This window comes from Nilaparvata lugens, chromosome 7, assembly GCF_014356525.2.
Source record: "Nilaparvata lugens isolate BPH chromosome 7, ASM1435652v1, whole genome shotgun sequence".
NCBI lineage: Eukaryota > Metazoa > Arthropoda > Insecta > Hemiptera > Delphacidae > Nilaparvata > Nilaparvata lugens.
In genome coordinates this window covers 32,541,566-32,569,364 of record NC_052510.1, presented here as the reverse complement: position 1 = coordinate 32,569,364, position 27,799 = coordinate 32,541,566, and the positions used below count along the sequence as shown (strand labels likewise).

At 35.5% G+C, this 27,799-nt stretch overlaps 1 protein-coding gene across 3 annotated transcripts; it reads left to right on the top strand.

Moving 5' to 3' along the window:
- Positions 1-120: 120 nt before the first annotated feature.
- On the top strand, positions 121-27,799 carry LOC111048560 (TELO2-interacting protein 2). Of its 3 annotated transcripts, none has more exons than XM_022334474.2 (6): positions 121-277; positions 3,981-4,533; positions 7,348-7,470; positions 22,040-22,195; positions 22,703-22,906; positions 25,061-27,799. In XM_022334474.2, the coding sequence occupies exons 2-6, from the start codon at positions 3,988-3,990 to the stop codon at positions 25,337-25,339; spliced, it is 1,308 nt and encodes a 435-aa protein (XP_022190166.2). In that variant the 5' UTR covers positions 121-277; positions 3,981-3,987; the 3' UTR covers positions 25,340-27,799. The 3 variants fall into 3 exon arrangements, with proteins under 3 accessions (XP_022190166.2, XP_039288504.1, XP_022190167.2); XM_022334475.2 differs by having other exon boundaries at positions 163-341; positions 25,061-26,052; XM_039432570.1 differs by lacking the exon at positions 3,981-4,533 and having other exon boundaries at positions 139-277; positions 25,061-26,052.

The following is a 27,799-nucleotide window of genomic DNA, read 5'->3' as shown; positions in this document are numbered from 1 at the left end:
TAAGAGGACATTTAACATTTCTAAATATAGAATGAATTTATTCATCTATTTTCGAACAAAATTAAAACATTCCAAACGTAGTTTTACAACTCTGAAGATTGAGTTGGCTGTGACCTGTGATAGCTTGATACTTGAAGATAAATTTTAGGTTATGTTTATTAGTCACAGTCAGATCTGGTCGATTCTTGTCATAGTATGAAATAAAAAATATAAAGTATCATGTGTGAAAAAAGTTAGTGTTAATAAATCAAAAAGATTTTTCAATTCATAATCAAAAGTGAGTAGTAGGAATTCATCTACTTCTCTATATCTAAAAAAGACAACAACGTTTGACAACTTGAGTAAGCTACTTCAAGGCTCAAGAGAGTCTGAATAAACAGAGATTATCCTAAATCATTAGTTTATTTTTATATTATAATAATTCCTAATATCTATTAGTAAAGGCATTCCAGGAATTCCTGGATTGGTCTTGTTTTATAAGAAAATATTAATTAAAGCTCTTGAGATACCGTATCCACTGTGATAAGCTATTTTCAACATTGAGCTTGAATTAGTTAATTCTAAAGAAACTTTCCGCTATCTATTGCATTCCAGAATAGTCTTGGCTATTATCCAGCTAACATTAAAAAATGGTTGCTATAAACGATATTTCTTCCGATTTACAAAAGCTACAGACTTGAAATCTATTAACCGTCCGCAAAATATATCTGATTGATAATTCGCAAGATATTTTGGGAAAACTGGAAAAAGCACCAACATTTTTCAATATGACGCCCAAATAACAACTTTCCGACACTATTTGGCGGTAGGCGTTTTACATGTTGAAAATGAAGCTTCCACATTTCTGCAAGGTACCGCTCATGTTGCCATTTTGTTGAGCCTCTATTTTGAACTAGTTAGACTTACTTACCTACTCCTCCAGACCATCAAAATAAACTCATAGATATTTCTTTTCAATCTTTTTTTTCAAGTCTATCTAGTTAGACTTACTCAGTTACCTACTCCTCAACGTTAAAATGCCATTACAATACTTGGCATCCCTCACAAAGCCTCTCCGTCACTTCCAATCCTCTGCTTGTCTTTTCCAGTTGCAAACTCCAAGCGCTCTCAAATCCTGCTTTACATCATCTGTCCATCTTTTTCTTGGTCTTCCTTTTTCTTCTACTATTATATATTCCCTCCATAAGCATTTGACAATCATTTCATCACATGGAAGTACTATCGTGAATGGATTGTGGCAGATATGTGGATAGCAGATGATCTGTTCATAATAGCAATAGTTATTACAGACTATTTTATCTCAGTTTTTATAATTGGGCAGATTATATTTGTGATCCATTTATCTGACATTCTTTCCTCTCTCCAGACCATCAAAATAAACTCATAGATATCTCTTTTCAATCTTTCTCCTACATTCTTGATCACCTCACTTAGTATTCCATCCTCTCTCGAAGCTTTATTATTTTTCATTGTAGCTATTGCCTTCAGCAAAGAAGGGCTCATCAGTTCCATTCTCTTCTCTCACCAGAGTTCCAAACCTCTTACCTCGTTGCTCCTCTTGTGTAGTACGGGCGCAAATCTACTCCCGTGGTCATTTTTTGGGTAACATCCGTGGAAGATGTTTTGATTTCTTCCTTAGGACTAGAATAATGACAAACGCAATGATAATCATTCGAAATCTCAGGCAAACACCTAAAAATCAAGATTTTGGCCGCCAAAAGTTTCATGGATTTGTTATATTGCTTGTATCTTGATGACCGTTCAAGACATTTCGCCGTTTTTTGCACGAAAATATTTAGAAAACGTTCATCTACAATTTTCTTTATTCCCTCTAAAACGTATATTTTATTAGTTATAACCTCCCAAACTCCAAACAAACATTTTCTCTTCACTTTCTCTAATTTCTTCCTATTATAACTTTTTTGTGCGAAAGGTACAGAAAAATTTCAAAGCTATGAAATTTAGATAGTTTTATTAGCTTCGTATGATATGTCTTCACGCGCTGTGTTCTCCAGCCACCTCCAAAGAAAACGTTGCATGTCATCTGGTGCATTTTCCAAACGCATGAGGTAACAAACTAGAACTATGAAATCGATTTTTTCATATCGAAAATATATTTATCACTAATCATGATAAAGACTAACTCTTTGTTACAATAAGCTGAATAAGAATATTGATGATATAGTCCACTGCATTGTTAATGTCCATTGCAAATACATTTACCGGATGGAAAGTGAAATTTTGTCCCCCAAAAATTTATGTTTGAAGTTTTAGAAGTTATATTTATCATGAAAAGCGTACTTAAAATGAGATGAATCTCTCAAATATTATAGTTTGGGTAATTACAGTATTATAAAAACTTTGGTAGTAGAATCGATCCGATATATCTCATTATAACTGAGTAGCAATTGATATAAAAAACTTCTACAAATTTTGGCCGCCATCTTGAATTTTTCAATCATGTCGAATATTTTAGTTGTTTCCATCGTATCAATATTTTTCATCAGCTTGTTGTAATGAAGAGATTGAGACCATTTGCAAGTCTTTATCTAGGAGTAGTCATGAAAAAAATCGATTTTATCATAATTCTAGTTTTTTACCACTGCAAGTTGTGTTTGCTAAGTGTCTGATATTTGATTTCTCCGATACCCCCTCCCCCTATATCTAGGAGGCATTCCCCAATCCGCCACCTGGGGAGGCGCCCGATAGGAGACCAGCAACTCCCACGGAGAGCTGATTTGACTACACTAGACAAACGCTGCGTTTTTTTGGCTACAGTTACTTCAGCATCGGCACAACATGCAGGGCTGGTGTTATCCTAGCTGTGGGCTGGGACTGTACGTAGCAGTGCAATGCATTAATTCAGGCCACTGCTTCGAGAGCAGTCCATCACACACTCTGCAGTCGGGGAGACAATATATTAAGGGTGTGATCACATGCGTATACTGTATGTTCAAGTTCACGTCAGATCATGCATAAGCTGAAAAACAAATTCAAATTTTATTCATTCCAATTCACAATATTTGCAAATTATACGCAAAAATATAACAAGATCACACAGCTCAACCAGATGAAAATTATAAGCTAACAATTATTAAGTACATAATAATTATTAAACAAAAAAATAGAATATGTTATATCAGGACTAATTTGTGAATTAGGATTAAATAAAAACAAAATGTGGAAAGAGCCTTACAAAAAGACATTGTGATGTGCATGTAGCTACTCACACTGAACTGAACACAATCAGTGACTGCATGTGTTCAGTGTGATTGCTCTTTTCATAGTTTGTTTTCCATCTGCGTCTTTGGTCATGCATTGCCCATATAGTATACGCATTCAATGTGATCACACCCTAGCATATGAAAATGCTTATACATAAACCAAGAATTTGCTTTGAATTTCAAGTCTTCGTTTAACAAATGATTGGAAACTAGTTATCTGTATACACCGTTCCTCTCATGAGTAGTAAATAAATCACTTGTTTTTTGCCGCAAGCTAAATTTACGTTTTATTAGTAATTATATAGAACTCATCAGCCAACTCTTCCATGAATAAACATTGCACCAACGTTCGTATTGAGATGAACTGGCATACCAACACCCACTGCTCATAAATCGCATCAAATCTAGAAAACGACCATGCCGAAAAACGCCGCTGCCAAAATGTCGCCTAGTACGATTTTCTACAACCCGCAGCTATTAAATCCCACCTTGAATTTAAAAAACAAATCTAAAGACTGACATTTGATTCAATAGCATTGCTCACTAGCAAACAAATGTTATCTCTAGTCTTCTATCTGGTTACTATGTTTACTGGAATCTTCAATTTATAAGATGAATATAATTTTGTTTAATTTTTCTTATTTGGAAGCTTCAACCAGTTGGAGACACAAACTAGCAATGATTAAGTATTGGAAATAAAACGGTTCTATTGGCATAAGCTAAACATGTGTTTTAAATGATTTTAATCTTTTTCAGATAATTCATGAACAATTATTATAAAATGAATGAAGAGCAACCACCTACCATTGGAGGTGAAGAAGAAAGTGTTGAACTGTATGAAAAACTCTCATTAATTAGTAGAGAAGCTTGTTTGAATAGGATACAAACAAGTTTGGACACTTCATTGAAAGAGTCTGATGTTGCAGAATCCAGGCAAAAGGCTGAAACTTCACTTTCAACCCTTCTCACGTTCTGTGAGAATCATTTCATTCCAAATGGATTTAATAGTGCAAGAAAATTTAAGAAAGAGAAACAACAAGCATTATGTTCGGTCATGGTTTTATGTTTGGAGCATATCAATGAAGACAATAAATGGTCATCTAATGAATCATTTAAGTCATCTTCGACTATTATTGACTTTATTTGTAAATATTACTCTTGTGAGAATGCTAAAGACTTGATAAGCAATGAGCAACATCAATTGTTACCAATAATTTTTACATTTCTGCGACCGAAGCTATTAAAGGATAACTGGAAATTCTTCCCTGCTGCTGTCACATCTTATGTTTGGATAGTTAACAATTTAGAGGTATGTTTGGATTAATTTCATGTCTTTCAAAATTTTTCTAAGTTTGAGCAAATTCAGTTACGTACAATGTGAAAAGCGTTCTTCAGATTTACCTCAAAGTTAATTGAAAGAGCGTCAGTGAGTTCTCACTTTTGACTTACTGAAGGCCAAAGTCGTCCGTCTGTTTGTATGTTCTACAATAACTTTAGAAAGAATTGGTAAATCAGCCTAAAATTTTGAACACGTATTCTTCAAAACTTTTTACAGGTCAAGTTCGTTGGAAAACAACATTGTCACTCCATCGTCCTTTTTCAGGATGTAACTAATAACATTGAAAGTGCATAAGAAAGAAATTTTGTTGTGATTTATCATTTGGTCAGCTGGAGAACTCATTGCACAATTCTATTTTATTTTTATTTTTTATTTATAATTTTTACGAAGAAGCACTGATCAATTACAAAAGTTTTTCCATTCATTTATTCATAACATCAGCTGAGGCTATTTGTAAGCTATCACACAGACAGACCTTCATGCGCTGACACATGATTTCAGCTGGTTAATACATAACATCATTCACAACTGTGTAAACGGAGGGGGGTTGTTTCTTCTTTTCTATAATATTTGCTAAAGTTTACTGCTATCAATTAATCATCTACCGGTATTTGAATCCTTGATTGGTTGGGAGCTTTTAGTGGATTCGTTCATTCAAATGCACAGATTATCATCATTAACTAATTGTCACCTATTTTAGCAACTAGCAACTACGAGTCAGAAACTTCAATGAAAAATACTAATAAAATTCAACTTCAGGTTTATTGAACTCTAAATATATAGAACGAATTAATAAAAGTCAGGTAACATGTCAAATTTTCAAACAAAACAAAGTTGATTCAGGTCAAGAAGACATACTCAATTTTTAATCTATACATTTTGGGAACCTGCTAACTTGCTGCAACTAAATTCGGGCCTCGGTCATTCTATGTACTGAATTTCGAGTTAAATAAAAACAACAGTTTGGCACTCACCATTTCAAAAATTTCAAATTTTACTTTTGAGACCACTCAATCCAAAACTCAATGAACTCAGACGTTATGAAACTCACTACACTCTACTTAAATTCACGCACACAATTAACCTCTTGATTTTACATCTACGGATTCTATCAATTTTAGATTACTATACAAATTACAACAAAAGTACTGATAATGAAAAAGTTTTCAATTTGTCCCTCTGGATGGGCAACAGACCCATTCAGAGGACCGAGGCTCGCGCACCGTTACATGATTTTTCGCTCGCGTCTCAATACCAACTGAGGCCTTTTCACTGAAAATTATTCCCCCTCCACGAGCGTTGAGCATAACTTCCAGTGGAAAAGCCAAAGCTGCAAAAAGGTCAATGCTCATACAATTTTCAAATATAGTGGCTTTTTCGACATGAAATTGAAACTGTATTTGAAAAATGCACTAAAATTGCTTTAATTTTGACAACTAAGCAACAAGTTAGCAAATTCAAACAAGACAGAGTCAATTCTCACACTAAAAACGCAGGGTTCAACATACAGTTAGAATCAAAGTTCATTTCAGTTCAAAAACCTGAAAAATAATTTAAGATACACAAAAACAACTACAATAATACCCACTTAATATTCACACTATTACATTACCCCCTCCCCTAAAAAAGACGAATTCACTATCATTATTCTTTATTCACACTTGCTCTCTCACTCTTAACACTTGACACTCTGATACTCTCATCTTCGGTTGACATCATTATCTTCGCCTGCAGCTAGAACCTGGAACATCCCTTCGATATGGATGGGGTTGGTCGAAGAGATGCACCCATGCACCTGACGGTAGCACCTAGCATCTCAGCCCGTCACCCAGATCTATCAGCTGATAACGCTGCTATCACTGGCGAATTTGACTTATGGTGCATGATTTTGGACCGCCTTGACGAGCCGAGAAGAATGAAGTGTAGTACGATGAAATCTGAGCATTGTGTCAAAAGTTATGTGTTTGAAATTTTGATCCTTGAGGTGTCCTTAAGCGCGCCTCTCCACTAGGAAATACTGAAATGAAGTGCATCTAACGGGTGATTCTCATAGAACATAATCTTATGAACTTATGTCATTGTGCGAAATATCAATGTGAAGACTATGTAGTTGGTGATGATGGTTGAAGCTGAAAATTGGGTGTTTTTCACAATACAGGGAGCATTGTTGTCAGGTGTACCTGGAAATCTATATGAGATAGAGCGCTCTACCTGATCTCAGATTGTAGAGCACAATAATACGCCCAGAGGGATTTTGAATTATACATCTAAATGGTAACAATCGGAAGATATTGTTGATCAAAAACTAAAACTGATCAAAATTTTTTTTTTCTTCAAATTTCACTCATTTTTGAAAAATCATAACTCAGTATTCATTGGAGATAGAGAGTTCCGAATGATCCCATTTTATTTAGAATTTCATAATCTAGAAAAAAGGCGAGAGCAAATTTTTCTGTCCGTTATGAGATTTGGCAGAAATAGCTGAAAACTGGAAAACGAGCCGAAAATACAAGGTTTTTGGACCACTCTGTATCTAGCACAAGGAAATTTTGCATGAAGAAATTTGTTCTGGACTTCTCTCATGTACCCAAATTATATATTAAAAAATCAGAACTACAATATAAATTGCATGCACCAATGTATATAGTGACTGGACTAATAGGATCCCCTAGACTGTGAAATTATTCTTGTAAGATAAATATTTTTGCTGTTTTCATAATTTTCTTGTACTTGGTATTCAATTTAAAATTATATATAACTAATTTGGAATTATATATGTTCCAGAAACTTGCAATTGGAAGGAATTTATATTTATTGATGCCCACCGCCCTAATAATATTGGACGATTATCTAGCTTCTAACAGACTTGTAGGTTTGAAATGCCTAGATCGAATTGTGAGAAGTATAGTAAGTATTTTTGCTCATATATCATTATATTGTTCATATTGCTTATATATCAAATTAATATTGTTCTTTCAATCCATTCAACGGAAGGTTATTGGAGGAAACGTTTGACTCCAAAGGAAGGAAATAGTAGGATTCCAAAGAGTAACCTGATCTCTTCTGATTATTTGGAGAGGGTTGAGAAGCCAAATAGTAATTTTTCCTTCAAGTCTATCACTGTGGAGAATGTCTATCCAATGATTCATAAGTTAAGTAATAGTAAATGTCTAGATATTTATGGCTTAAATTCTCTTTTATTGAAAATCTCTGCGAAGTATTAGCCTATCTGATGATCGGTCAAACTTTAGATCAACATCAATAGTGCCTATATTATCTAAATTTTTGAGATGATAATGCAGGAGCAACTCTGAGTATTTTGAAAATAATAAATTATTCTCAGATAAGCAGTTTGGCTTCAGAAAGCAGTGTAGCACAAGTAAGGCTGTACAGAAATTAACAAATCAAGTTTTAATGTATCTTGAGAGTAGGTTTCTTGTTACTTTCAGATCATTTGATATAAGTCGTGCGCTCGAAATAGTCCACCATGATCTGTTATTAAGAAAATTGGAATATTATGGTTTGGAAATTCAGTTTGTTAGAGTGATTAAATCTTACTTAAAGGGGAGGACTCAGTTCGTGTATCAATCTGGATTTCTCTCCAGTGGCAATGATGTATTGTATGGTGTTCCTCAGGGATCCATACTAGGACCACTATTATTCATAGTTCATGACTTACCTTCAAATTTTGATTGTGTTACCAGAGAGGGTTTCTTGTTTGCGGATGACCTGGGTTTAAAAATGAAAGCTATACCAAATTAGAGTTGGATCATCTACTTGTAAATAGTACAAATTAATATTTTGACTGATTGGTGCTCAGCAAATCATCTTACACTAAATATAGACAAAATCTGTGATATTAGTTTTAGTTAAAATAATAGGTTACCAAGCAGTATTGAATCACTAAAGTTCCCAGGTATATATAACAGACTAAATTTGTTCTCGCACATGTAGTCTCTAAGTAAGAAACTATCTAAAGGCCTTTATATGTTGATAAGATTGCGTGGAGCTGTTGATGTTGATGTTTTGTTAAATGTTTATTATGTTAAGATATTCTCATTATTGTCTTATGGCATCGTTGTATGGGATAATTGCAGTAGGTCCATTGAGATTTTTAGGCTTCAGAAAAGGGCAGTTAGAGAAATAATGGATGAAAACCATCTCATTGTAGGCCTCTTTTCAAAAAGCTTAAAATGTTGACTCTGCCGTCCGTCTATGTAATGAGCCTGCTTCTCTATGTACATAAGTATAAGGGGGAGTGGCTACTAACACTGGGGTCCATAATCATAACACGAGGCACAGAAATAACATACATAAGAACTGAATACCTCAGGTATTCACTCAGGTGCTCATTTTTTAGTAACAGCCGTGGAAGATGTCTCAATTTCTACGTTAGGTCTAGCATAATAAGGATCGTGATGATAAGTCGAAATCACAGGCAAACACCTCGGAAACAAGATGGCCGCCAAAATTGTCAGGGTTTTGCTATATCGCTTATAATTCAATAACCGTTCAAGATATTAAACCGTTTTTTAGACAAGAATTTTTTTTAAATCTTCCTCTACAATTTATGTTCTATAAAGTTTTTCTCTAAAACGCATATTGTTTATTCGACAGAGGCTGGCTCAAACAGCAATCTGGTTTGTGGACTGTATCATTAATTACATCGAGAACTTTTGGGTTGTCTGGCGTCGGGTGGCAAGTTGAACAATTAAAATGGCTAAGTGCACAATAACATGAGCCTACCTTCATGTCCAAATCCTCCTTGCTTCCAGGATCCCGGGTCCAGATCACGATACGAGACGAGACGACACTTGTAATAAATCACAATAAATCAATAAATCACTTTGCAAAAAATCGACATTACGAGAAGTGAGCTGTTCGGTTGGCTGGCAAACGGCAACTGGCCACAATTGTGCTTTGCGCATCACCGTATAATTGCCCCCTCCACCACACAACGCCAGACAAGAAAGGGAAGCATTCATAACGTCCGAACATTCCGCCCACCTTGGAAAAACTTCCAATAACAAAAAAACAAAAAACCACCTATAACGAACCCTACTAGGGAGACTAGGAAAAAAAGGAAAATATCTTCACTCCTCAGGGGCCCTTGAGGAGACTTAAAAAAAGGAGTAGGAGGCCCACGGAAAGGAGAGGATGGGACGAGAAATAAATGACTATATACAACTAATATAGAATAAAAACAAGAAACAAAGCACCTTGGGAACCTTTCCCATACATAAAACGAGAAACAAAAAAACTAACCACTAAAACTTATTGAAGTTCCCTTCAATAAGGCCTAATCTTCATCAATAGGGAGGAGACATACCCTATTGACAGACTGGTGAGACTTCCTTTTGCAGTCTGTACCTCCACCACTCTCACAATTCCATCCTGTTCAAGGAATATCTTCGTTGTTCGACCAAGTCTCCAGTGAAGAGGGAGTAGGTTACTTTCCTTTAAGAGAGCCATACGTCCAATGTTAACATTACTATGTTTTCTGTACCATTTTGTTCGGGTTTGCAAACTAGATACATACTCCAATTGCCAACGTTTCCAGAATGAGGATACAATTCTTTTGAGTAAACTCCATCGATTTCTCAATTTCACCGATTGAATTGATTCCTCTGAGTCTTTACTCTGTGTTGCTAGTGTCATTTTTCTTGCTTCCAATTCAATCTGTATGGAATTTTCATCATCATTACCGTGGGTTTGGTGTGGCCAACACTCCAGTGGTTTGTCTAACCAATCAGACCCATTCCACCACAGAGAATTACCAATTAATTCATTGAGAAATAGTCCTCGACTAGCACAATCAGCTGGATTACATTCGGTTGACACATATCTGAATTGCTCTGTAGACAGGTGTTCCTGTACTTGACTTACACGATTTGCCACAAACCTAGCCCAACGAAAAGGTGAAGACCGAATCCAACTCACTGCCACAGTTGAATAAGTCCAAGCTGCAATATAATCTATGTTTATAAATTTTGAAAGCACTTTTTGAACTTCAATACACTGATGCGTAGTACAAATGGCAAGAAATGGCGATGATGATACACCATACGACATAGTTGTTAGAGTATAACAACTTAAAAAAAGTTGTTAGAGTTGTTCAGTATCAGCTCTGAAGCTGCTGTGAACGGTTGATTTAACGTTGTGCTCTCTTATCTAACTACTTTCTTGTTCTGCCAAGCTTGTTTGATTCTATGTCTTGCTAAGTATTCTGTTAACCCATCCAGCCGTATTTTGTGAATGAACGGTTATAATTTATTCTATAATTTTACTCAAGTATAGCTTCACCCATCACTTTTTTTTTTAAATAATATTAAGAGTTAGTTTTTGTGTTGAGTCAGGCGTACGTTTCTGCAATGAGTCAGTGTAATATTTGCAATCAGTCGGTGAACAGAAATGCTAAAGATAAAATAGACTGTTCGCGCTGTAAAAACTTTTTTCACGGCAAATGTGTGAATTTGGGTGATACTGAGTTGGAACAATTGTCTAGTAGTAATTGGACCTGTGCTCACTGTGAGGCAAATTACCGTATTCAGCGGGCGTGTTCTGATTCGACGCCAGTGAGAGGGACAGTTCCAGTGGCCAATAGTGCAGTCGGCTCATTTGTTACCGTGGAAAACTTGAACTCTTCTATAGCGGATCTTAAAACATTCATTGAGCAGTCTAATATGAAAATGCAACAGGATTTATCAGTTTCTATTCTTGCTTGCACTACGAAGATTGATGAGTGTTATGAGGCGCTAACTAGACAGGCCGAGCTTATCAAAGAACAACAAACGGCTATTGATAGGCTCTCTGAAGAAAACAAATGCCTACGTAAAAAACTGGATAATGTCGAGCTGGAAATGGATGAACTACAGCAGTATTCCAGGAGGAATAATGTGGAAATCTATGGAGTCCCAACTACTCAGGGGGAGAATGTATCGAAAATTGTGCTTGATGTATGCAAATCGGTGGGCATGGACATATCTAAGCATTCGATTGATGCATGCCATAGGCTGAAGAAGAGAAACAATCGACCTACTTCCGGAATTATTGTCAAGTTTGTTCGTCGCACTGATGCAGAGGATCTACTGTTAAGAAGAAAGAAGAAGCGTGATTTAAACACTAATCATATCGGTTTTACTGGTGGGGCGGCTCCTATTTTCATAAACAAATCACTGACGGCGAAGAGGAGTAAGTTGTTCGCGAAAGTTAAACAATTCCAACATGATGCAGGTTACAAATTTGTTTGGACGGATTTTGTGGGGAGAGTGAGGATTAGATTCAGGGAGGGGGACAGAGCTATTGTTATCAACTCAGAGGATGATCTGCAGAACTTATCAGTGAGTGGACTAGGGCGAAATGAATAAAGTGAAACCTTATCATGATAATTGACTTATGAGTACCTACTATTCTAATACTTATTGGACTTTGCTTACCTACCTTGTATAGTTTTTGATTTGTTTTTTCCTCTTTTCATTCACTCATTTTTCTTTTCTCATTCCTTCTCATTAACATCATTCTTTGTTATGTTGTGATAGTATATAGTCATAGTTGTATTGTTGATGTCATCTCGGGTCAGCTGTTCTGTGAAAACTGGCTTTCATTGCCAATCACTGTAGATTAGTTGAAGTGCACGTCGATCTAGAGATTGTGCTTATCTGTTCTTGTGATAAGGCAGTGGGGCAAGTTCACAGATCTCGGCTTGGTATCGCAATGCTATCCATAGCTGGTTTTACTGCCTTTGTTGCTTGGATCGATGGTGGTACTTTGATAAACCATTCTCGATAGGTACTGTCCGTTTCGAGTTGGTTGATAGTGTATTTTTCTGTCAGCTGAAACGTTTTTGTTTACGTTGTAGCTCTACAGTTACGTTGATGATAATGATTATGATGTTTATGATGATTGTTAATGCAAGTTGATTGTTGAGTGATGTGTGAGGTGTGAATGGGATTTACACTCTCTGAATGTGGGTATTATATTTATATGGTTCAAATTAACCTTATCAATTGACTTATTGTTTCCTGATCGCGGCTGGTTTAGGTTAACTATTATGAGTTTATTTCTTATATATATTTTTTTATTTTACACTGTTTCTTTATTATACGATAGTCATTGTTTTTCATTTTTCAAGTATTTTTGTAGTGAATAGTCTTACTTTTCATTCTTTCTTTTTTTTTCTTTTTGTTGTTTGTATTTTCGTCTTTGTTTGAAAGTGGTGGCCTACTTCTCTTAGCAACAATTAGCTTCAGTCATGTCACGGTCTACGATGAATGGTTTAACTGTCTATTACCAGAACGTTAGAGGTCTGAGGACAAAGACTCACATCTTTTCGAGGTCAATAGCTGCATCGAATTATGATGTGATATTGTTGACTGAAACGTGGCTTAACTCTGGCTTCTCCAGCAGTGAACTCTTTGATCGAAGATATGTTGTTTATAGAAGAGATCGTGAAAATGGTGATTCTTGTCGGGGTGGTGGTCTTATTATAGCGGTTCGGAAAAATATCCAGTCTGATGAGTGTGTTGGTATCAACTTATTGCTCACTGATGGGAGATTTGAGAGCTTAATGATTAGAGTTATGTCGCAGGAGGGCCCTGTCTATCTTAACCTTGTGTATTTCTACATTTCTGCAAATGCTAATGATTATGACATCTATTGTGATTGCCTGGAAAGTCAATGTCATTCAGTTAAAGAGAGGTTGTTTATTGTGGGTGACTTCAACTTACCTGAGATCTCTGATAACAATTTTGAGCTCAGGTCAGGTTCGGTGGCCGCTAGAAGACTTGGTGAACTCTCTAGTTTTTATAACTTGCATCTTTTCAATTGTGTTCAAAATGCCAACAATCGTACTCTCGATCTGATTCTATGTAGCCTGCCCGTTGTGGAGGTCGCCCATGACCCTGTGCCCTTGGTACCTGAGGATCGAGATCACCATCCTGCTTTGTGCATGGAACTGATTATTGATTCTCCTAGGGAGCCACGTTTGCAATCCGGAACGCGTTCTATTTTTGATTTCAGAAGGGCTGACTATTTATCACTTTATGTGATGTTGCGAGATGTAGATTGGAGTGGTTTGTATCTGCTGAGCAATGTTGATGATGCTGTCAACTTTTTCTATGGTGAGATATTCAGGTGTTTTGAGGCCACTATACCTAGGAAGACACTAACAAATGAAACATCCAAATACCCCTCATGGTTTACTGCAGAGATTATTCAAAAGCTCAAAAGAAAGAATAGGTGCGCTCGAAAGAAGAATTACTCCAGTTTCCATAACAATCAATATGTCGCCTTGCGTAGAGAACTGAAAATTTTAATTTCAACAGCTTATAAGAGTTATGTTGATAGAGTCCAGTCCAATGTCAGTCACGATTCCAAAGAATTCTGGAAATTTATTAATAATAAGCGAGGCTCGGGAGACTTTTGTGAGACCATGCTTTTCAAAGATGAAGAGTTTACTGGCTCGGAAATTCCTTCTGGTTTTGCAAAGTTTTTCAAGTCTGTCTATACCCCAATTACGGCTTGTTACAAGATGGATGAGGACAATGGACTTTATGGTGAGGGCTCCAATAGTGCTCTGAATATTTCTTCAGTATCTGAGGATGACATACGTCAAGCAATCAAGAGCCTCAAGCCGAGAGTAGCTCCGGGTCCTGATGGTATACCAGCTTTCATTATCAAGGGTTGCAGCGAGCTCTTGGTGGCCCCCCTCAAGTATCTGCTTGATTTATCTCTTTGTAAGGGTGTTTTCCCCAGTGAATGGAAAATCTCCAAGATTATCCCTATTTTCAAATCTGGGAAAAGGAATCTAATAGAGAATTATCGTCCAATCTGTTTACTTTCTGTATTTTCTAAGATATTTGAAAAGATACTATATAATAAGATGTTTTGGCATGTAACTCCTATGATTTCTGACTGTCAACATGGTTTTTTAAGGGGTAGGTCTGTGCTGACTAATCTTCTCGAATTTACAATGTTTGTTTCGAGTGTGTTGGACTCAGGTGGAGAGGTTGATGTGGTTTATACCGACTTTGCAAAGGCATTCGATCGAGTAAGCCATAGTGTGTTGCTGTATCGCCTCTCTAGTCTTGGCTTCAGTGATTCTCTGGTCAATTTGTTCAGATCATATTTACTCTACAGGCCAAATATAGTGACTGTCAAGGGGATGGATTCCCCCCATTACTACAGCACCTCTGGGGTTCCTCAGGGAAGTAACTTAGGACCGCTCCTTTTCTTGCTGGTAATCAATGAACTTCCACTTCAGTTGTCATCTAAGTGTCTGATTTTTGCTGATGACATGAAGATATTCCGAGAGGTTGGTAGCCAGGATGATAGCTGTCAATTACAGTTGGATATTGATCGCATAGTTGCATGGTGTCATGCTAATAGCTTGGAAATTAATGTTTCTAAATGTAAGTGTATCACCTACTCTAGAAAACGATGTCCTTCTGCTTACACATACAGGATTGGTGGAGCGGTTCTTAACAGAGTCAACACTTGCAAGGACCTGGGAATCATATTTGATAGTTCACTTACTTTCTCCTCTCACATTGAATTTGTGTCTTCCAAGGCTAACAGATTACTGGGGTTTGTCCTGAGAAATGCAGCTGACTTCAGCAATGTTGTGGCAATACTGAGTGTCTATTATGCCTTGGTAAGAAGCACTTTGGAGTATGGATCCATGGTTTGGAGTCCTCACACAGACCAAAACATTCGGGTCATTGAAAGGGTACAGAACAAGCTGATGAGGTTCTTATACTTCAGAAGGTTTGGTGGGTCGTGTCCCCTGGGGTTCCCGACTCAGCAATTGAGGGATCTTTTCCTATTGGAGTCTCTACGTCAGCGTCGAGATAAAACATCTGTCTTGTTTGTTTGGGCATTGTTGGATGGTGCTGTAAATTCTCCTACCTTGCTTGCAATGCTGAATATCAGTGTTCCAGCATTCAATAGGCGGAATGCTAACTTGTTTGCGGCTCCAAGGTGCAGAACGGTGCACCATTTTTTCTCACCTTTCATAAGAGTGCAGAGATTGATGAACAAATTGAGTTTGAATGTTCAGCTTGCTGGGTCAGAGAGAGAGGTGAGGAGTGGGTTGCTGAGGTCAATCCCTCGTTGATGGTTGGAGTTTGATTGGAGAAAGTCTTCTGTGACAGTGATCTCTTTGCTTTTTACTACTCCTTAAGTTGTGTGTTTAATTATTTCCTCTTGTTACTATTTTTTTCTCTCTCTTCCTAGAATGACTTCTGTTTAATCATAGAGACTTTTTTTTCATTTCATTTCATTTTCATATTTTCATTTTATTATTTGCTGTGTTTATTTTTTCTGCTATCTAAAATTGTGTTTAAATTTTCTGTTATGTATATTTTTCAGAAAGACTTTTCGTAAAAATTTCATAAACTTTTCATTTCTTTCAATATTTGTATTAAATATTCATTTTTAAATTGTTTCACTTGTATTATGTGTTAAGAGAGCAATTATGGGATATTATCCTTGTGCTCTCATATGTATCTCAAATAAATAAATAAATAAATAAATATACTCTTTCATTTCTTCTCCCTTTTCGGATTTTGTCCATTTTATTTCAACATTATCCTGTCTATCATCATCTAACTCTTCCAAACTTCGTTTCTCCCTTCCAAAAACATCTTCTCCAATTTCCTTTTTCAGTATGGGTCTTCCCATTGATTTGATTCCATGTGGACTATGGATCACTTTTAACTCTTTCCCTAAATTAATGTTGATCGGTAAATAACTGTTGAAGGCTATACCTTGTTTACCTGGAATTTCTTCTAAATTATCTCCCAATTCTTCTTCTCGAATCATGGTAACATTTTCTCCGACATTAGTTTTAACTTCAAGATATCCCGATATCTCCCTCGTATTTGTTTCCTTGGATGGTAATTCTACAATGTATCTACCAGTATTCAAACGACAAACAGTTGATTTGTATATCTCCTCACAAGCCATTTCACTTTCCAATAATTTTTTTGTCCTAGGTGGCTCTTCTACGACCCAAAATCGCTTCACCAACTCTTCTGAATTAGCATTGGAATACATGCACAGATTATTTGAGATAGTAGAACTCTCCTCTGATACCTTACCCATCAGGCAGTAGCCCCATACTGTTTCTAGGGCAGATGGTGTACCCGCTGGACCAATCACCTTTCTTCCAGTCAGAATGAAGGGGAAGTATTCAGCACCCAATAAAATATCAACCTCCTCTGAGAGGAAAAATTCAGAATCTGCTAGCTCCAGTCCTTCAATATGTGCCCAGTACGCATTTTTTATCTGATTTGTAGCTGCTATTTTGTTGACTCCCGACACGGTAATTTTTAATGAAGGGGAGTTCGGTATTTCAAATTCACAGTTAGTAATTTCATCTGTCACTTCCAGTTTAGTATCAGATAATCCATAGATTGGCAAACTATGTGTTTTCTGTACCACTAAACCCAGTTTTTTCATGCATCGCCTTGTAATGAATGACTCGGTGCTTGCACTATCTAATAATACTTTGACCTTATGATAATTGCCTTGATTACCTCGAACTCCCAATTTAACAGTTGGTAACAATACTAAGGAACTATTTACGTTCGAAAATACTTTCTTCGCTGAGTCAGTAACAAATGTCTGATGGCTTTGATCAGCGACGTCGTGCACGTCTACCCTGCTCATTTGTTTATTACCGGCCAATGTGTTGGTGTTTTCAACAGGCGGCTGTCTCGGCTCTAAATGGAGGAGCGAATGATGACGCGAATTACAGTGACTGCACGGCTTCCTTCTTCTACAATCTCTAATAAAGTGCCCTGCCAATAAACAGCCGATACATAGTTTCCATTCTTTTACACGTTTTAATCTATCAGATGGTTTGAGATTCAAGAACACTTCACAATTTTCCAGTTCATGAGAATTATTACATTCAATACATTTCAGCTCGCCCGATTTCGATTTAACAATCATAGCTGAAGCCTTGTAATTTCCCATAGTTGGTTTCGATTTCCCAAACTGCTTACGTGAGGAGGCTTCTGACGATGTAGATGATCCCAATAAATCAGTGGATTTAGTGGCCTCTAAAATAACAGCTTCATCATTCAAAAATATTTGGAAGTTTTTCAAATCGGATACTGTTCCATTTCTTAGCAGTCTCTGCCACTTCTCTCTCAATTCTTCAGTAAGTTTTTTACGTAAGACAAATAATAACGGAATCGACCAGTCATTAACTGCATGACCAATTGGTTTTAGTGCTGCAATATACTCAGCTAAATGAGTGATGAATTTTTGTAGCGAGTCTGGTTGCTTATTAACTGCTGGCATATCAAAAATTGCTTGCAAGTATGCGTCAGTCAGATTGTAAGAGTCATTGTAGCGATTCAATAATAATTTCCATGCCTCAGCATAATGACCACTTGTCAATGGGACTACAGAAATGACTGACAGTGCATCGCCTCTCAGTACAGACCGAAGATACATATGTTTTTGTATGTCAGCAATTTGACCATTATTATGAACCGTGGCTTCGAATAAATCTTTAAATTGACTCCAAATTTTCAAATCGCCGTCAAAAGTCATTAAAGGAAGCTTAGGTAGGGCAACTGGCGAGATATTTCCAGTTGTAGGTGAAGAAGCTACATTGGAAGAACTAATATTCAAATTTGTTTGAGTGGATGGTAAGCTTTCGAGAATAGCCTTGACATTGAAAAAAGTGTCATCAAACTGGCTCATCAAATTTTCAAGGTCACTTGTTTCCAATCGAGGATTTTGTTTGTTATAGTAGCTCTGCATCTTATCTATTATGTCATTGAACTCCACCTGGTGGTGATCGATATGCTCACCCATAACTTTCAATAAATTCTTCATTTTTTTATTTTTCGGATCTTTTTCGACAGCTTCGGCAATTTCATTAATCCGTTTTATTTTACGAATTAATGCATCTCTTTGAAATGTCAAATCTTCTATAACACCCATAGTGAGGCGATAACAGTGAGCGCTCGAGAGAGTGAGACAAAGAACCAAACAAGAATAAGAGGGAAAACACGAGAGCAGGCGACACAATGGAACGAACAATGGCTGGCTTATCTAATCATACAAGCCAAACCAGCATTTCAACTATGTTCGGTAGAAATGATCGGTTGCAAGGCTAATAATACCGTATCGATACTCATTGGAACAAACAATATCTGCTATTAATAACGAAGTAACGACAATAATCAATGCAAATAACTGCAAGTATCCTTTGAAAAAAGTAACAGTTCCAGTTACTGTTACAGCTAGACGACGTATAAGTCTTTCTCTACTTATCGACACGAACTTGCCAGTCCAGCGTTGTGGCGCCAATGCAACAATCTTACGCAATAATACTACGACACAATTATTTACGAAAATATTACTTGTTCTACTCAATTTCCAACTTAAATTGAGCCCAAATTTCTTAAGATTACCACAATTAAAGCGTATATTCATCTACGACGACAAAAACAAGCCATATACACAGAACAAACCAAGAATAAAATAGGCATAAAAAACGACAAACCTATTAGACGATATTTCAAACTTAAGTCCTATTCAAATTCGATGAACAAAGCAATTCCGGACGGTTGGACCAATGTTTATTCGACAGAGGCTGGCTCAAACAGCAATCTGGTTTGTGGACTGTATCATTAATTACATCGAGAACTTTTGGGTTGTCTGGCGTCGGGTGGCAAGTTGAACAATTGAAATGGCTAAGTGCACAATAACATAGGCCTACCTTCATGTCCAAATCCTCCTTGCTTCCAGGATCCCGGGTCCAGATCACGATACGAGACGAGACGACACTTGTAATAAATCACAATAAATCAATAAATCACTTTGCAAAAAATCGACATTACGAGAAGTGAGCTGTTCGGTTGGCTGGCAAACGGCAACTGGCCACAATTGTGCTTTGCGCATCACCGTATAATTGCCCCCTCCACCACACAACGCCAGACAAGAAAGGGAAGCATTCATAACGTCCGAACACATATTTTTTAGTTATAGCCTTCAAAAGCCCAAAAATACGTTTTTTCTAAATTTGTTCAAATTTAAATCCATTATAACTTTTTTTGTGCAAGAGATACAGTGAAATTTTGAATCTATGGAATTTAGAGCGTTTTTTCAACTTTAAAACGATATATCTTTATGCGCTGTACGTCAAAAAATGAGTTCTCCAGCGCCCTCCAAAGAAAACCCTGCATGATTCTGGTGCGTTTTTCCATACGCATGAGGTAACAGGCTAGAACTATAAAATCGATTTTTTCATGGCTACTTTAATATAGAGATTTGCAAATGGTCTCAATCTCTTCCTTACAACAAGACGAATAAGAATATTGATGATGGAAACAACGAAAATATTCGACATCATTAGAAAATACAAGATGGCGGTCATTATTAAAATAAATTTGTATATTGCTTCTTATTCAGTTATTGTGAGAGATATCGGATTGGGTTTACCACCAAAGTGTTTAGAATTAACCAAACAATGATGTGGAATTGGATAAATCTTTCAGATATCGTAGTATGATTATTTTGGAGCTTCCAGATGGCTGAATTTATCCGATATCCTCGACATTATTAGAATTACAGACGATTTCTTGGAAATCAACATATTTTTGCCGCCATCTTGTTTTTTCAAGATGACATAGATTTTTGAGGTTGTCATCATGGATAATCTCTTTCATTTACATCATTATAAAGAGATTGATACCATTCCCAAGTCTGTACCTTCAAGGAGTCATGAGTTACATGGTTTTCTAATTGTTGGGATTGGCATTTGGTGGAAAAAGCGTGTTTTACGCTGCAAATAGTATTTTTTACTCTTTTTCCGATGACGCTCCAGTCGTGAGATATGGACTTACAGCCTTCAACCAGATGTCATTTTGAAGCTTTGGAAATATTCCACAACACTGTGCCAATAATACTAGAGTTTGTTTGTCTACTGCCAATACATATACAGAATGAAAGTGAAATATTGTCCCCGAAAAAAGGATGTTTCAAGTTTTTGGAGTTGGATAAATAATGGAAAGAGTGGTCGAAATGAGATGACTCTCTCGAACATCTCTGTTTGGTTAGTTCTAAACACTTTGGTGGTAAACCCAATCCGGTATCTCTCACAATAACTGAATAAGAAACAACATAAAAATTTATTTTAATAATGACCGCCATCTTGTATTTTCCAATGATGTCGAATATTTTCGTTGTTTCCATCATCAATATTCTTATTCGTCTTGTTGTAAGGAAGAGATTGAGACCATTTGCAAATCTCTATCTTGAAAGTAGTCATGAAAAAATCGATTTTATAGTTCTAGCCTGTTACCTCATGCGTATGGAAAAACGCACCAGAATCATGCAGGGTTTTCTTTGGAGGGCGCTGGAGAACTCATTTTTTGACGTACAGCGCATAAAGATATATCGTTTTAAAGTTGAAAAAACGCTCTAAATTCCATAGATTCAAAATTTCACTGTATCTCTTGCACAAAAAAATTTATAATGGATTTAAATTTGAACAAATTTAGAAAAAACTTATTTTTGGGCTTTTGAAGGCTATAACTAAAAAAAATATGCGTTTTAGAGAGAAACTTTATAGAACATAAATTGTAGAGGAAGATTTAAAAAATATTCTTGTCTAAAAAACGGTTAAATATCTTGAACGGTTATTGAAATACAAGCGATATAGCAAAACCCTGACAATTTTGGCGGCCATCTTGTTTCCGAGGTGTTTGCCTGTGATTTCGACTTATCATCATCACAATCCTTATTAAACTAGACCTAACGAACAAATTGAGACTTCTTCCACGGCTGTTACTAAAAAATGACCACGGAGTGCCTTATTCATGACATTTGCGCCCGGACTATCTGATAGTAGGAGGATTTATTAAAATAATTTGAAAAACATGTATCAGGTTATCTTTAACCAAGTTCATTAAATTACATTATGGTTCATTAAAAAACTGGTAGGGAGTGAAAAAATGCAATTCTCTTTTGATTCTAAGGAACAAATAATATTTGTTTTAGCTGAATGTTAAAATTAAAGATTCAATGCGCTCATTCATGTAAAATGTGCGTTTTCAAGATCAATATTACACTTGATATTTGCAACTGAAAGCTTGTATAGAGGTCCATAGTAAATATTTTGATGAAGGGGTTTCGGGGTAGGTTGGTGAGGATTGTGGTTGGATTCGATTGTAGCCCAATTAGTACATTATACAGGTATGAATGGAGTACCACGCACACCGTAAAATTCTACTTAAAAAAATCTACACTACTGAAAATTCCAGAAAAGAAACTTAGTTGGTATTAATTATTCACTAAAAACAAAAGTAGTTTTAATTGATTAACTGAAGATTCAAATAAAGCTTGGTCTACTTAATTTTATGAATAATTTATTGTATGTTGATAAGGAACAATACCTTTCATTGGAATTATTTTGAAGATTCAACTTTGTTTATTTACTTACTTGTGTTTCCAGAGCAAGTCAGAATTTGACTCGTACTGCAGTGATGACTCAATATACCGCATGCTCCATCCAATGATCTACAATTTTGAATCTTCAACCGTTGAACCAGTAATTTCATGCATCTGTGCTGTACTAGAGAAAAGGCTGGATAATGTTGCAAAAATGAAGGTAGCGATTTATTATCTCTAAATTTCTGGCTGTATCCTATTTAAACAATTTAATTTATACTAGTCTATATTAGTTCTTCAGTTTTGGAAGACTAGGTTTGCTCAAAGAGAGATTGTAAAGAAAGGGGAAAGTCACTGGACCAAATTATGCTGCTTGCCACGAAGAATTAACATATTTTCATGACAATGAAATACAATATTTCGAGGTGATACAATGAACATTAATTATAATCTTCTTATTTCCATTGTTTACTTGAGATTTTCAATTCAAATGCAAATGTATTAGCTCAGAACTAAAATTACATTTTTTCAACTGGGGAAATCTGTGGTTGATTTATCAGGTAGGAGACTTTTCAGCTCAAACTTGAAGATCTATCAGGGTCCAAATTTGAATCCATCATTCAATTTGATTTGAACCAGGTTTTATTAATTGGTTATCATGTTTTAGACATTAATTTATTACTCTCACCTTGACTTGGAAAATGATTGCTGTGGAATATGTTGACAGTGGACACAGTATGACGATATAATGGGAGCTTGGTTGTCTGCAATGGCAATGGAGCAGAAGCTGGATTTGAGGGCAGCACACATCCAATGCTTTTCTATTTTTCTCACATCAATGGGCTGTGCTTGCGTTCGATGGTCTGAGCGTATTATAAACGTTTTCGAGGAATATTCAGTGTATCATAAAGAGCAAGAGCACTGTTTCAAGGTCAGTAAATGAATAATCTATTTTAAAATTGGGTCACAGTTTTATCTAATCCAAAGTTACACAATTTGTGAGTGTTTATTCACGTTTCGCAATCGAATTATGTAGTATGCAGTATGTATGTATGTTTGTAAGTCTGAAGTATGTTTGTATATTTTTCTGTCTGTAGTATGGAATGTATATCGAATCGTGATATTCTCAAGTTTAAAGGCCGAAGATTTCAAGAAATATATCTTCTCTCCAGAGTTCAAGCCATTTTTCAATCAAACGGAGTGAATGAAGACAAAGTTGAGACTACAGGGCTCATTGAAAAATGGCTTGAACTCTGGAGAGTGGATATATTTTCTTGAAATCTTCGGCTTCTTCAAACTTACCTAATTTCAAAACGATTTATTCATAGTTTGATTAACACACGCTAAAGGAAAAATCCTGGTCCACAATTTGAGACTAAATTCAATTCTCTATCACCAAGGGTTTCCGAGCTTCCGGGCATTTAGAGCAGAAAAATCACATATAATAATAGTTTTCCCCGAAGACACCTGCTTTTTGGTTGGTTGTATTACTCAAATGGGATTCTAGCTCGAAAAACGTATATTATGCAGATTAACTGGACAATTAAGATTATAAGTTGGGACATCAAAAAAGTTTGATTCATGATACATTATTTTAAAGGTCATAGAATGAGCTATAACTTTTATACGAAACATTTTTCTCAAAAAAGGGAAGCGTAAATTTTTATTTGACGAAATATGAAATTATGAGGTGAAAATTTCCTGGCTTTGTGTGGGAATAACTTTGTGAACAATAGATAAACGATGAAATGTTATTCAACAATTATATTGAAGATCTATTTATTCAGCCTTGAAAAGATTAAATGAAAGTCAGGTTGATATCTAGATTTGAAGCCGAGATATACTTGTTTTAAGAAACCATTGAAGTTCGTGGTCTGGGGGGGGCAACACAGTCTATGGGGGGGCACCATCGAAGCGGTGCAACGATGGGGGACTCTTCGGTTCTAGGCTATGTACTATTTATACTAACACCCTGAACAAATTCAGCTTTCCCCTAATTTGTTGCGCATCAATGTCTTTATTGACTGGGCTATCATAATTAGGACTTTTACATATTATCAGCAAGCTTTTTTATATTTGTATTTTAATTATGAATATGTATTTGTGGGTGGAACCTATCTCAATGGGGGCATGAAACGGTCGCGGGAGAACAATACCCCTCCTTTAACGCCGGTAGAATGGAAATTAATAACTGTCAACCCATGTTAATAGTCACAATAGGTCGATGAGCAAAATGAAACTGGATCTCACATTGATTGCTACAACTCTGTTTACACTGATTGATATTTATAGACAACACATCATTATTTTGATTGCATGGTTTGGTTTTCACCACACGTCAGGCATATACTTTACTTCGCAATTAGATTGTACATCGATAAAAATTGACATGCCTTCACGGTTTAGATTTTTTTCGCATCTTGATAAAATTTGCATGAACTCCATGTTGCACCAAGAGCTAAAGAGAATAGACTGATAGTTGATCATTATAACGTCGATGCGACCACAGAAATAGAAATCCCAGGTGAAATTCCAAGTGTGTTATAGAGTCATTATATAAATGGATGGGGGCTAACGCTTTATTGCACAAGGATCAGAAATGTGCTAAATATGTGACTGCCAAAGGGTCTTGCAATTATATTGTTCTCCCTTGACCGTTCCATGCCCTCATTGAGATAGGGTTTACCCGTATTTGTAAATAAACTCCTCTGAACGCAAGTCATTGGCATTCAGAGAAATTATTATTATTCTTACTATCCATGCAAGTTATTGACTTCTGGGCGTAATCGGAGAAAAATACATCTTGACATCTTTCGAAAAGCGTAATTAAAATTATTGTCGATCCAGAGAATAGATAAAGGGAACATTCCAGCATAAAATATCCTTGATAGATTTCAGCAAGCCCGATTAGGCCCAGAAGTCAATAACTCTCATGGATAGTAATCATAATAATAATAAGTTCAGTGATTATTAGAGATATGAAATATTTTCTAGATCATTATTATATACTTTTTATTAGAACTCAACTAGCTTGATTTAGATGTTTTATTACTTGTAGGTTAATTCCGTTCATCTTAATTTTCAGGCGATGCATGTATTTATGAGAGAAACGTGGAAGCGGACGCATAAACATTTTCCCCAGTTGATAGTGATCCTTCTCAAAGCACTTCATGATCTCAACGACGAAAATTCGTGTGCCAACAATGAAAACTATGAGAACAGAATTTCTTCAATAGTGCAGTGTTTGAATTTATTAAGGAAAGTGACTCCTGATCAGATGAATAAAATCGCCTCCGATTTGAGAGCTGACTCTAGATTTAGTGAAATTGGGAAAAAGTACTTTACCGATACTACATCGAATTGATTTTTTTTTATTAGAGCTCAATCGTTGGCTTGAAAACATTTCAAATAATATACATTGATATTTTTAATAAAGAATTCTTGAATATTCAATAGTAATAGACGATTTGACAGTAATACTTGTAAATGTAGTTCTTTTATAGAAGAAACAAGCATTACTGCACCAATAGGCATTACTGCACCCACCAGTGATAATGTAAATAATATGAAACTGACCAATCCGCGGTATGTAAATTATTTTTGAGGGGAATCTTTTTGAAAGAATACATTAAAAATTTTCCATTTCTAATAACTAAAAAAATATTATTTTTCTCCCGGAACTCTTCTTCTTCTTCTTTGTCTCTCCCCAGTGCGCCATTACAGCGTTGGGGTAGCCTCAGTCCATTTCTTCTATGATTCCCTATCTACCGCCATTCTCTTCATTTCTGGAACAGTCTTTCCTCTTCTCCGTTCTATTTGCTCGATCCGATCCTAATACGAATACCTTGGGCTTGCCACTGTTCTCCTTTCTTGCACTCTCACATTCACATAGTGTTTTGTCACAAGAGTCTATGATACATGTTTTCCGGGAGCGTTCCTTTGTCATTGATCACTCGACCAATTTGCTAAATAAGCAGTATTAAATAATAAGTACTGCTAAATTCCTTTTGCTAAATTGGCTTTTCGATAAGAAAATATGCTTGCTATGAAGATGATCGTCCATAGTGAGATCCACGTTATAATGGCAGTGGAGAAAGATAGCAGAGCGTTGCCGATTCTTTGCCTTGCCACTGCCTTCTATAGAGAATAGCTGATCCCATTCTATCTCATGTAATATTCACTGTTATTCTTGTTAAAAATAATAAATTATATTTTATTCGTCAAGAAAATGTATTTTTCGATGATTGAATTATAAATTTTCATAATTGAGATAAGATATTTTGTTAGTTAATTTATATGTAGTTAATCTACATTGTTGAAGAACGAACTGGCTACGTCGCAAAGCTAGAAAGGATAGCGCTATCTGCTTTGTCGAATAATAGAAAAGGATAACAACACCAATGTTAATCAAATACTGACATTGTAATGTGGACTTTAATAATCTTTGAGTATTTACATTATAATGAAGTCCACATTACAATGTCAGTATTTGATTAACATTGGTGTCAATACTCAAAGAGTATTGTTACTATTGTTGCTAACACTATTGTTACTAACAATACTCAAAGAGTATTGTTAGTAATCTAAACAAATTTAATTTCATCCAATGGCAATTTATGTAATCTTCTGTATAGATTCCATTTTTTCCAAGATTATTATCCTTCATAACATTTAAGAGTATTAATAATAAATTGTACTACTACATAAGGAGTTGTTAAAGATTTTATTATTCGTGAATAAATTCACACATAAAGTATCATTTATGATTCTCTTTACGTATAATTCAATACAATGTTTTACAATTACGAGCATAAGCAAACATTGAAAGGCTTCAAAAACAATTTATACAAATATATTACAGGCTATAAATTTCTCTATAATACACATTCATAGACTTCTACTCAAAATAATTTTTTTTTGTGAATAACTGTAAGCTGTAAAAATAAACGGAATCCAGCTAAACGAAAAATTTTTTCAATCTTACTAAGAGGTTAATCTTATAAATAACTAAAACAATTGGCCTACCAATTTGAAGGTATCAGGTTCAAAAAGATTCTTGGAAAATAATAACTTGAATACCTTTGATAGTGTAATTAACGATATTAAAACAAAAGGCATGTTGAATAAATTCTAAACAAAGATACTGGTGAAAATTAAAAAAAAAAAAAAAAAACATTTTTCAAGTGAAATTTCAGAAAATTATTCTGTTCATCACTTTTCTCGATGAAAATAAAATTTTTGAAGATGTGTTTAAAAAGCACAGTCTTTTTCTTTTTTTATATTAACTCAAGTTATGATTGAAAATATTAATAATTGAAAGCTATTCGCTATTTATTTAAGCACTAAATAGCACATTATTCTAGGAGTATAGTAAAATAATAATATTCGTATGGCTAAGGAGTATAGTGATCAAATTTTCAAGTTTTCTTGTTGGAGCAAAATGATTAAATCGATTCAATTTGATTCATGATTATTGTCTATATTCTCACAATTTTTCAATTCTGGTACATAACAGATAAACAACATTAAAAATTATTCCATAAAACACTAAGCAGCAGCTCTTATTCTATTCTTCAAACAAATTTTCAAATCATATTCACTTAATTGTTTGTACAGTAGAATAATTATTGAGTGTTTTCAAATCAATATACTGGGACGATATAAATCAAAGGTGGAATCAATATTGTGATATTATTGACTAAAAAACGTCTGTTCATACCGTATATTGGTTTCATCAACAATTACTGTTATTTTATTTACATAATTTAGAATGCTTGTTACTGAGAATTGAATTTGCAATAAAAAATTTCCTTGCAAAAGCAAA

Coding starts and splice junctions, on each gene's coding strand:
- LOC111048560 (XM_022334474.2), top strand. CDS start 3,988: ATGAACAATTATTATAAAATGAATGAAGAGCAACCACCTACCATTGGA. Junction 4,534..7,347: donor GGATAGTTAACAATTTAGAG/GTATGTTTGGAT, acceptor TATATGTTCCAG/AAACTTGCAATTGGAAGGAA. Junction 22,196..22,702: donor ATAATGTTGCAAAAATGAAG/GTAGCGATTTAT, acceptor ATATGTTGACAG/TGGACACAGTATGACGATAT.